Source organism: Poecilia reticulata, linkage group LG2 (genome assembly GCF_000633615.1).
Source record: "Poecilia reticulata strain Guanapo linkage group LG2, Guppy_female_1.0+MT, whole genome shotgun sequence".
Taxonomy (NCBI): Eukaryota; Metazoa; Chordata; class Actinopteri; order Cyprinodontiformes; family Poeciliidae; genus Poecilia; species Poecilia reticulata.
The window spans coordinates 33943600-33955044 of NC_024332.1; the positions used below are offsets into that span (position 1 = coordinate 33943600).

Here is an 11445-nt window from a genome sequence, read left to right on the forward strand (position 1 = left end):
TTTCTATGGGGAAAATATTTGCACAAAAGTGCAATTATTTCAAAAAGTGCAATAGTGAAGTTTACCAAAAGTCATAGCACCATTCTCCTGAAGGAGCTGAACGTTTTGATATATAAATTAGTACAATTAGTGAAACGTAGTGAGAGTAGTTAAGCGACAAAAAACGTACGGAAGTCAGAATAATAATAATAAAGATAAAGAAAAACAGAAACACTATAAGTGAGAATGCATGGAATGCATTCTCACTGATAAAGATAAAGAAAAACAGAAACACTATAAGTGAGAATGCATGGAATGCATTCTCACTGAAAATCAAAACACCTACAATAGTGATAGTTATATTGTTGGGGGGCGGTGAGGGACCTGGGTAAAGGCTAGGGGGGCGCTGGGCCAAAAAAGGTTGAGAAACACTGCACTACATAGTGCAATCATTTAAACACCAGAACAAGTGAAACTGATTTGCATTCATTTTGATTGAAAGATGGCAGGGATGACACAGGTCAATGTATCAACAAAACCTAGCTCAGCTTTAGCTAGGCAGGAGGGTTGGGTTGGGGGAGCAACTAAAGCCTGGTCGCACATCAGGTGGCACCTTGAAAACCCTGGCTCACAATGATGAAATTACTAAAATTATACTGGATAAGATAACTCCTTAACTATAATCGTTTAATATATCTGCTTACACTTTTGTAGAACACAAACATTTACAATATGTCCAGAAAAAAGCTAAGAAATACATCCCAACAGTGATTCAATGAAGTATGATGTGACAGTTTCAACCAGTAAAGTTTAGCCCAAAATAATGTACACAGTGACATAACAAAATGAAACTGAGAATTATTTAAAAGTTTATACAAACGCAGAGAATATTTGAAAAACTTTACATCCGATTTTACTAATTTTTTTTTTTTTTTTTTTTTGCTTCAATGGAAATTACAGAAATGCTAGCCCGTACATGGTGACTCAGGTTTCAGACTTAGACGGGAGTCACTCTTCAAGCTGGGAACACACAACACAACTTTAATTAATGTTTTTCTCTCTTTTTTTGGGAAAAGACAAGGTGTTCAAAATATCATACACTTAGCAACTGGAGTTGCCGAATGGTCTCAGACCACAAGACAGTAACTGAAAGCAAATAAATGTATCAAACTTTCACGGAATTTGCGAGTGCGTTTTTTTTTTTATAGAAGAACAAACTCATCATTTCATTATTGGGTTTCAGTAATGGAAGATATTTCCAAAATGTGGACAAGCTACATTCCTGAGGCACTGTCCTAATCAGATCAACGATTTACCTGGAAGTGTGTTGGATGGTTGGACTGTGTCCTTGTTTACAAAGACTTTTAGTTGTTCTTTAATCCAAGCACGTGTWATTATTTGTAGCTCAACAAACAGTAATATAATGTTTGGGCTGGCCTTTGCAAATAAACATCTAGGAATTAGTGATAAATGTATTTATTCTATTTTGAAAATACTTTCTTAAGAAATGTTATGATCTTCATGTTTACTTTATACAATTTTTGGTTTAATTTCAAAGTTCTTCTCTTTTCTTGTTTTCCATTTTATACCACAGAACAATTTCAGAAAGTTCTGAGGGTTATGAGTTCTCACAAYCCAATCGCAAAGATAAAAAGATAAAATTACTMAAATGATACTGGATAAGATAACTTCTTAGCTATAATCATTTCATATATCTGCTTACAGTTTTGTACAACACAAACATTTAAAATATGTCCAGAAAAAAAGGAAATAAATACATCCCAACAGTGATTCAATGAAGCATGAAGTGACAGTTTTATTTGAACTGTYACTTATTTGAGACAGAGAATATTTGAAAAACTTTCCATCCAATTTTACTGAATGTTTTGGCTTCAATGGAAATGACAGAAATGCTAAAAAGTGAAGAATATGTAAAATATAATAGCCTGGAGATGGTGACTCAAGTTTCAAGCTTAGACTGGAGTCACACTTCAAGCTGRGAACACACAACACAACTTTAATTAAKGTTTTTCTCTATTTTTTTTATTAGAAAARACGAGAGGTGTTCAAAATATACACTTAGCAACTGGAGTTGCCGAATGGTGTCAGACCACAAGACACAATGACAGTAACTGAAAGCAAATGACTGTATCAAACGTTCATGGAACTTGTGAATGTGGTTTTTTAGAGGAACAAACTCATCATTAGGTTTCAGTAATGGAAGATATTTCCAAAATGTGGACAGGCTACATTCAAGTACCAGTTGAGGCAAATTCTCCCCAACTGCAAATCCAGGGTAAAATCAAGCAGTTTGTTGTGCATAAACAAACTAACTTGTAAAAAAAAAAAAACTAACTTATTTATGCACAAATCAGTTTGTGGATAAACAAACTGACTTGGACTTTTATACTAAATAGCCAAGACGTGATGTAACAGCTGCCTCAGGCTATCACCTGATGTTGTCTCTCACCTGATGTTGTCTCTCAGTGTGTGACTAGCTAATCTGAGCTTCGTTTATCATGTTGCCATTCATAACACACTTTGTAAAATATTTATTGCCATGGCAAGAAAAGTTTAAACTGTAGATAGAGAACTTCTCAAAATCATAAAAATCCTATGACTTCTAGTGACAGCAAAAAGAAAAAACATCCACACGCTTGGAGGATTATTTTTTTGTCATACATAATGCAGTTTGAAGTGAAGAAGTGCATAGACATCTACTTTATAAATCTTCCAGTCATACAAATATGGTGAGATTAGATAATATCACTGCTAACCCATAAAGATAGTTTGTGCTAAGAGCAAGGTGGTACTGATGCTGGACTGTTCCATTTACATATGGAAGAAATGTGGTCAGATGGAGAAAACAAAAAATTGCTGTCACGGTCACTGACCTCTAGGGGCTCTCTTCACGAGAGCCCTCTCTTTATGTTTCATCTCTAAATGACTGCCACTCCTTAAAGAGCTCCATGCCAGAGATGTCAGGCCCCTTTTTCCCTGGGCCTTGATCTTGTCTGTGTGCTGACTGTTGTCTTTGGGGACTTAAGTAATATTATTGTGAGCAATATTGTGGGGAATTACGTGGCTAACTAAAATAGTGTATTTGTGTTGACAGCTCAAGAATTGTACCTTTTAAGTTCACTTCTCGGAAATATTCTTTTATTTTAGAGACCCTGAAGCATAACACTTCCCTGTGTCTTTTTCTTCTCTTGTGCTTCATATTTTACCTAAATTGTAAAATGTCTTTTGCTACTGACATCAACTGTCTGTGATTAAAGTTTTTGTGTTACTCCCAGTGGCAGAATTTATCCTTTGCTGACTTGGGGAGGGGTTGTAATAGTTGCAGGCTTCGTAAACTTTCTACAGTAGATAAACAGCATATTAAAAATACTGTAAACCTAACGGAATCATCATTCTCTGGTGTTTCATTTAGTATGCAAGGTTTATGCCCTGGTTGACAGCCTGGTCTGGTAATAAGTAGCCATTGCTATAATAATAAWGTGAACACCATACTGACCTTCAAAATTTGTCCACCATCAGGATATCGACGAAGAATATCTTTCAGGTAGTCAAGAAAAGGTGGTGCTGTAGCCCCAAAGGACCTCCTAGAGAAAATAAGATAGAGAAACTAAACATTAAATCACTGGTTTAAAATATGCTTAATCTGCATTTACTCTTCCAGCTAAGGGAATTTAATTGGAGCTGTGCCTAATCGTAGTCAGCAGTAGCTCAGGAGGTAGGAGTTCATTCTGTAACCAGTGGGTTGCCGGTGTGAACTCCCCCGCTCCGTCTTCTCAGTCTTTGTGTCCTTGGGCAAGACATGTCAGCTGGCTGCTGGCAGTGGTCAGAGGGACCTGGTGGTGCTGAATGAATGGCAGCCTCACTTTTATCAATCTGCATCGGGGCAGCTGTCGCTACAATGTAGCTTTCCACCATCAGTGTGTAAAATGTCTTTGAAAGTGTGAATGACTGAGTGGCAGAAGTACTTTGGGATCCTCTGACTTGATAAAGTCCTATCCAAATGAAGGGTATTTACCATTTTACCTTTACCTTTGTACTTGCAAACAATAGAGAATAACAATGTTCCTTCTATGAAATGAAACGCGTTGCTATTCAAGAACAACAAATATTTAAATATTTCCATCATGAAAAATGCAGGTAAAAAAATTAAAGGAGTGACCCACAAAACTCGTAATAAGGAGACATTCTGGGAAAGACTACTTAGAATGCTCATTAATCAGAGTTCCTACCAGAATAGTTAGTTCAGCTAATTAAGCAGGTAACATCAACTTATGTATTTGTATTTCTGTATTCAGTCTTTGTTTGTATAAAATGATAAGTCATATTTTCATTCATGGTTATACGGTACAGCTGATTTCACACACAAATGCTGCAATAAAGGTATGAAGAGAGACCAAATATCTATTTTAATTGCCCCGTGATTATAAATATTGCAATAAAAATGTATTTTACAGTGTTCACAATACTAGGTAAATCTAAATAGTAACAAAACAACAACATACCGATAATACAAGAACATCCTAAAGCTGCTGTCCCACTGTTTCCTCTTCCCCTATCTTGTAATTTATGTTGGCATGTTGAAAAACATGGTTCATGGTTCTACAAATGTGAAAATTATGAAGATTTTCTGGAACATACTGTCGAGAAAAGTCGAGCTCATCCCACTTCCCCATGCTGGAGATTTTAGTTTAATAATAACAATAAATAAAGTTACCTTTAAAATTAATTACACAGGTGACATCAAGACCCAACAGTAGAGTCAGATGGTAAAAAAAATTATTCTGGTTGTGTTTGTGGTTATTGTGTCCTGCAAACTTTGCTTTAATTCTACGTTTTTCTATTTAATCATAAAAAATCATAGTCAGGCGGAAAGAGAGTCATGGAACTGGTTGAGATCTTTCCAGGACACACAGAAAACAGGTCACAAAAGCCTGGAGCTACTAGTAATCTTGTATTATGATTTAATGTTGAATGAAACTCATGCAATCTTTGTTTTTAAATGCAAAATSAATTTATTATGTTTCAAAGATGAGTAAAATACATGTAATCCTTTCTTTAAAGGTTACAGGTTTGAGAGTAGAAATGAAATGACCAGAGATAGATAAAAAGTGTCTGATGCTGTGTTACAAATAAAGGGGTGAAAGAACAGTTAAGCAGAGAGAAGAGAGGAAGTGAGATTTTTAGACTATATCTGCATCAGGTGTGAATACAGATAAGAGGACTTCAGCAAGAAGTTTTAAAGAACAAGGAAGGTTAAAAGTTAAGTGGAATAAAGGTYGWGGCTAACTGAAGATACCTGACGTCAGGGAAAGTACGCGGRGASGTAGGAAGWGAAAGAACTGTGTACGTGCCCCCCCGAAATGTAAAAGGTATAAAAATATATGCAGGCGAGGAAACGGGGTTCTTAGTTCCTCGGTGTTCGAGTCGAGACCACACGAAGATGCAGCATTAAGATAAGGGCGATGCAACGGGACTACGGGGAGGTGAAGACTTCGCGCCGCTCGAGAAAGGAACAAGATCCGGTTGCCCACAACCCGGGTTCTGATTCGACAACCACCCTACACTCAACTCAAGACCATCTCAACGATGCAGCAGCAGACATGGGGAATAAACAAAGATCGCATATGGATAAAGAACTGATTTCATGGAGGATTYTCACCAGTTCAACTTTGGATTTATTCTAAATGGGATTCCGCCTTCTGAAGACAAGATCTTGTCCATGGATGTTAAAGTTTTCTGCTGCCAAGTTTAACCTCATCATCGGGGGTCGAGTGGAGCTGCATCCCAAAGCCTCTCATTTTTAGTTAGTGACACAGTAGGGACTGGTAGGGAGTGTGATTTCCAAATAATTACTTATATTAATCTTTTAATTTTTTCTTTTTTGATTTAAGAAGCTGTATGTCATTTTCCCCTGCTAAAGCTTGCTAATAAAATACTAAAGTCTAAATTGATGCTGTGGACGGTAAAATTAATTAAGTCACTTAGAAACTAGTTTTTCAGGTTAATGTAAAATCAATGTTGATGATCCTAGTAAATTGGGGGCTTCAGATGTTTCTTTGGTTATGATAAATAATGACCCTGGGACTCACGCCGAGTCTCTAAAATGATCTAAGCTGTAACAAGTGCACGTTATTAATAGAGAGAGAGCTACCGTTAACGAATGTGGGTTTTTGTTCTCGGGCACCGGCGAGCTACTCCGATGTCTGATACAGGAAGTGCAGCGGGTCATAACGTTCGGATTGAAGGTAGTTAGAGCTTTCCGTGTCTCTCTCGCAGCCAGCTWAAACAAAATGTCCTCTACAATTCAGCCGTGGTAATACCCAGGAATTAGGGACTTTTCGGACCCATTAGTTGGAGAGCTGGTCAGTAGTCAGTCCGTTAAGAGTTGGGAGGTGTTAGGGGCGTGGCTGATTACTGGGTAATAACAATACACTCAAATCAAATTGTTGAACTTTGTGTTTCCCTTTTGATTCAAAACGTTTGTCAACACATGTTGACATAATTTGCATTGATATTAAGTTTGCCCTTAATATTTAAGGATAAATGTATAGTCCAGGTATTACTCGACCTGTCCAGGGTGTACCCCGCCTCTCGCCCGGAACATTAGCTGGAGATAGGCACCAGCACCTCCTGACCCCACTAAGGGACAAGGGAGTAAAGAAAATGGATGGATGGATGGATGGATGGATGGATGGATGGATGGATGGATGGATGGATGGATGGATGGATGGATGGATGGATGGATGGATGGATGGATGNTTCATTGAGCACCAGTGTTCTCCGTCAGAAAAGAGCTCTAGGCCACTAGAGGACTGCACGAGTTTAGAGTACAATGCATCCACCAAAGGCTTAAAGGTATCACTCACTTTCTCTCTCTCAGGCCAAAAGCTGTGATAACAGTAAGCCTCAAGTTGTTTGTTTTGAGACATTTGCTTTAGTGCTGAAAGTGAAGTAATATATGCCGTCACCACAGGATCATCTTGAAGAGCCATGTTCCACTTGTGTTTCACTCCACTTTCCCAAAGACCTTTTCTGTTGCTCATTACAGCAAATGTACCATTTATATTTATAGGAAGACCTGTCTGAATGGGAAGAGGGAGGAAGCAAAATGCCTGTCCAGCAAAATCAGTTTGTAGAGGAGATAATTTTCCAGTTTCTGGATCGTGTTGCAAAGGCATAGCAACCCCTCCAATGGGCAATGAGAATACAGCCTTCTCCTTTTCTGTGTTGTTCTCCATAAGAACCATTTTTAAAGACTGATCAGTGCCAAAGCAGTTGTAAATGAGCCAAGACTGTACTTTAGTTTTACCAAACTGCTGGCTGCTTATCTGGACAATGTGGACGGTTGAGCTATCAATTACTTTTGTGCATTTAATATCATGTTTCATCAGTGATTTTTCTGCTTGTTGCTGCTTTTTGATGAAGGTCTCATGTGGAATCCTCATTGTGTTTTCAACAGTTTTAACAATGTTCAGAAGGGTTGGCATATCTTCATCCCTCAGTGGTGTTGATACTTTGCTTGAGATGCTTTTTAGAGACAAGATGTTAACATTCCTGAGAAAAAGCAGATACGTTTGTGAGTTCTTCATAAAGTTCTGCTGTAAGCCGAAGATATTCTGTTTATGGTATACTCTTTTGCTTATTTCTGATCTTTGAGCTTCTTCCTCACTTCGGAAAGGTAGTTTGATTAGCGTGCCATCATAAGGTGCGGGAGGACATTTCTGGGTGAAATTACAGTCAAAAATTCCTTCATATGGTCCAAATAGACCAGGGAAGCAATGGAAAACTCTCTTTTGAGAAAGATCTAGTTTGATTCCAGGATTTGCCTTCTGCTGGATGTGTTTTTTCAAGTGAGTCACATTTGGGTCAAGTATGAGCAGCTTGTTGTCACTCAGGATAGAGGGAACATCTGTGACATGATAAACGGTATTGAATCCAAGTCCAAACTTTCCAATCTTTTCCACTTTATTTTCCTTTGAAGCTGAGCCAACTCTGACTATGTTTTTCCAATCATCATCTGTGAACCGCTCATTGTTAAAGGCCCAAAGACATGGTCCCTGACACAGGGCCATGTCAGGATCAATAAGACTTTCAGGAGGATCTTTGTGTTCTCTGAAATCCAACAAGAATTTACAGGCATCAGCTCCAGCATCCTCTGCATTCTGAATGAGTTCTTTGAAGATGTCACCATCTTCATCATACTCTTTAAGAATGTTTTTTATCCTCGTAGTTATTGGTTCAGATTGGCCACACTGTTCAATGCCTATTAACTCTGGAGCAAGGATGTAGTTACTGAGAAACCTTATTTTCAACCATTCAGCTGTTGCTATTGGAATTTCTTCATGTAGCAGATACATTTTCTCCTCACTGAACTGAAGTTCTTTCAGTTTATTTTTGTTCACATCACAGAGGAGTGCCTCTGATTGTGGTCTCAGGGTAAACTGTTCATCTTCTGTAATGACTGGCACTGGGATGTCACCCTTAACTCTGTGCTTTGTTTTCCACAACCAGTTGAGAATCTCGATGGAAACCTTTACTTCACCTGAAGTTGCAAAAGGCAGTTCTCTTGCCTCAATGTTTTGCTGGATAGAATGAAGAATAACAACAATTTCTTCATTGGAAAGTGCCGTTCTCAGACCACATTTCTGAAGCAGCTTCTTGAATGGCAAAAATTCAGTTGGTACTTTCCCAATGTAAGAGCTCAGATCCAGATCCTGAGGGTAGTTTAGAACCAAATCACAAGGGGAAACAAACTGGTCATTGGCCCACAGCCAGTCTGGTTCCTTGTTCATCAACTCTCCAAATTCAGAAATGTTTTGCTGCATGTGCCCATAAATGCTATGAAGTTTTCTCTTGAAATCCACATTGGTGTCAGGATCATCCATGTCCTGCACGGCTGATTTCAGCACTGACAAATTCTCAATCACTTTCTCAGGTGGAGGCAGCCGTTTGAGGCCAAGCTTGGTGTTAACTCTATCACTGAGCTTCCCCATCAGAGGCATCACCTCTCCAACAATGTCTTCATACATTGTGTGTCTTATTTCCTCTGAGCTGAAGAAACAACTTTTTGTAGATTTATCAAATCTATTTTGTTGTTCAGTTCCAGGCTGATCACATGGTATCCATTTCATCATCTTAAGGCGATCGAGTTGCTCATCAGAAAACTTTGACAGTAGATTACAGCCATCCAGCATTTCCAAGAGGACCTGAGCTCTTTTCAAAGCCTCCCTTTCAGAGTTTACTTTGTGTTTTTCAATCAGTGTGGTGGCATAGAGCACATGCTCTGGTGTCAGATCTGCCTCTTTGTTTATCAATCCAAGATCTATCAGGTTTTTCAGCATCTGTGATGATTCTGTGTATACTGGTGGGGGGAAGACGTCTGACTCAAAGATCATTTTAAACGCTTTAACTGTTGGATTAAGAAAGTCTGCAGCCCTTTTCAGCTCTCTCTTTACTTCAATGAATCTCAGTTCCTTACACTTGGATTTTAGAGACTGGTTTTGAGAGAAAAGAATGTCACCATGCTGCAGAATCCAAGTCATTATGTTCTGAGTTTCTTGACTACTGGAGGTACCATTCTTAATGCTGTCAATGAGGATAATGCCTACTTCATCTGGGCCCAAGAGATTCACTTTCAGCAGCTTTAAAAGTCTGCGATCAGCCTCAGTAGCACACTGGATAATTGAATCAGGTACAGGCAGCTCTGAGGGTATAACCAGACCAGATGTTAGAACCAAAGCCTGCTTTGATTGAGCTGTGACCAAGGATCCAGTCATAGTTTGAAACACAGGTAGATTTATGAGGAACTCTTTCTCTTGACCTGAGAGAGCATGTAGATGGGACAAATAGTCTTTCAGATTTTCTCTTGTCTTTTGAGACTCAGACTTCACAATGCTGATGACTTTCTTAGAGTCTAAATTTATCAACACCTTCATGACGCTCCTTGGAGATGGGTNTGGATGGATGGATGGATGGATGGATGGATGGATGGATGGATGGATGGATGGATGGATGGATGGATGGATGGATGGATGGATGGATGGATGGATGGGTATTACTCCAGAAAAAGCTCTCGTGAGCTGTTTATCAGAGGTACACTTCCTAATTTTACCTGTACTTCTACAGAAATGTTCACTTCATTTTTCAAACAGGTGTGAACAAAACACTTTGTTCTTCCTTGTTTCTAAAAAAAACAAACAGACTCTGAAACAATAACTGCAAGTACTGCTATGTTCTGTAATAAAATATGTTTTTCAGCATCACCTACAAACTTACAAACATTAAGACTTACTTATTTTATTGATTTTATTGAATAACAGTATTAAGTAATCCTAGTTAGATTTTAATACTACTATGATGTGAAAAGCAGCTTAAAGTAGAAAAAAATCAACCTAGGAATGTGATGAATAGTTTGTAAAGCTGTTTGGTAAATTAAGGTGACTTGGAGTCGAGTGCCTTGCCAGGGGTACATTGACATGCAAAAGAGGAAAATGGAATCAAACTCACAGCTTTCAATTGCAAACTAACTAAAGATACTACGTCATTTAAAGTAATTTAACATCAGAGTCTAAGTTGCTTCACTTAAAGAGGAAGAGGYGGAGCAGCTTACCGCGTTTTATGTCTGGTCTTCCCACTCATACTTCTTGAGTTGGATRCTGTGAAAGAAACCAAATATTGTAACACAAGGTAATGCAGTACAGCAAMAGATAATTATTAAAMAGATTCTTAATTTGTAGAGTGAATGTCTAAAAATACATATAAAACCATAATCATAAGTATGAGAACACAAATCAAACATTCTTTGTTGTATTTATTAGTTTAGTTTATGTATTTATGAGAATGTTAGCTTATTAAATAGTCAGCACAACCACTTTGGTAGAATGATTAGATTTTTAACAGCTTTAGAAAACCCTGGTGTAACTTCTCTATTTCCTGGATTCATGCATGATATCTCTTGCAGTTCTTGTCATATAAGTTATATTGTACTCATAAACCCTAAAAGGATGCAACGAAGTAATAAATATCACAGTACCTGAGTCACATCGTCTGGACGAAGGTCATCAGTTCCTTTGAAAGTGAGAGAGATGCTGCCGCAGCCTGCAGCCTGATTATAAAGGCTTGCTCCACCCTCCCCTCATCCTGTACATGCTCTGTAACTTTCATTTCTCAGTAAATCACCTAAAACATCGTGTTTTATCCGGCTTGGTTTGGCAATCAAACGAAACTTACGGGAAAACGGAAGTTACTTAATTCAAGTAACCGCTAGATGGCGCTGTCGACCACTATTAGGCTTCGGCGCCGGTGTTATGCCCGTAAAAGCACGCTTGCCCAAATTTGGCAGGCTGGAAATTTTGCCCAAAAACGCATCCCTGTGCTAATTTAAAGAATTCAAGAGTTAATAGTGAAATAACTTTTTCTACATAATCTGAGTAGTTCCAAGAACTG

General features: G+C 38.3%; 1 protein-coding gene across 1 annotated transcript in view; it reads right to left on the reverse strand.

Annotated features, from left to right (window-relative positions):
• Window positions 1-3548: 3548 nt before the first annotated feature.
• LOC103461753 (sacsin-like) overlaps window positions 3549-11445 on the reverse strand; it is a 38477-nt gene continuing 30580 nt past the window's right edge. The window contains exons 8-9 of the mRNA XM_017309281.1: window positions 7827-9703; window positions 3549-3584 (exon numbers count right to left, since the gene is read on the reverse strand). Coding sequence (XP_017164770.1) covers window positions 3549-3584; window positions 7827-9703 — 1913 coding nt within the window. The remainder of the gene's footprint in view (window positions 3585-7826; window positions 9704-11445) is intronic.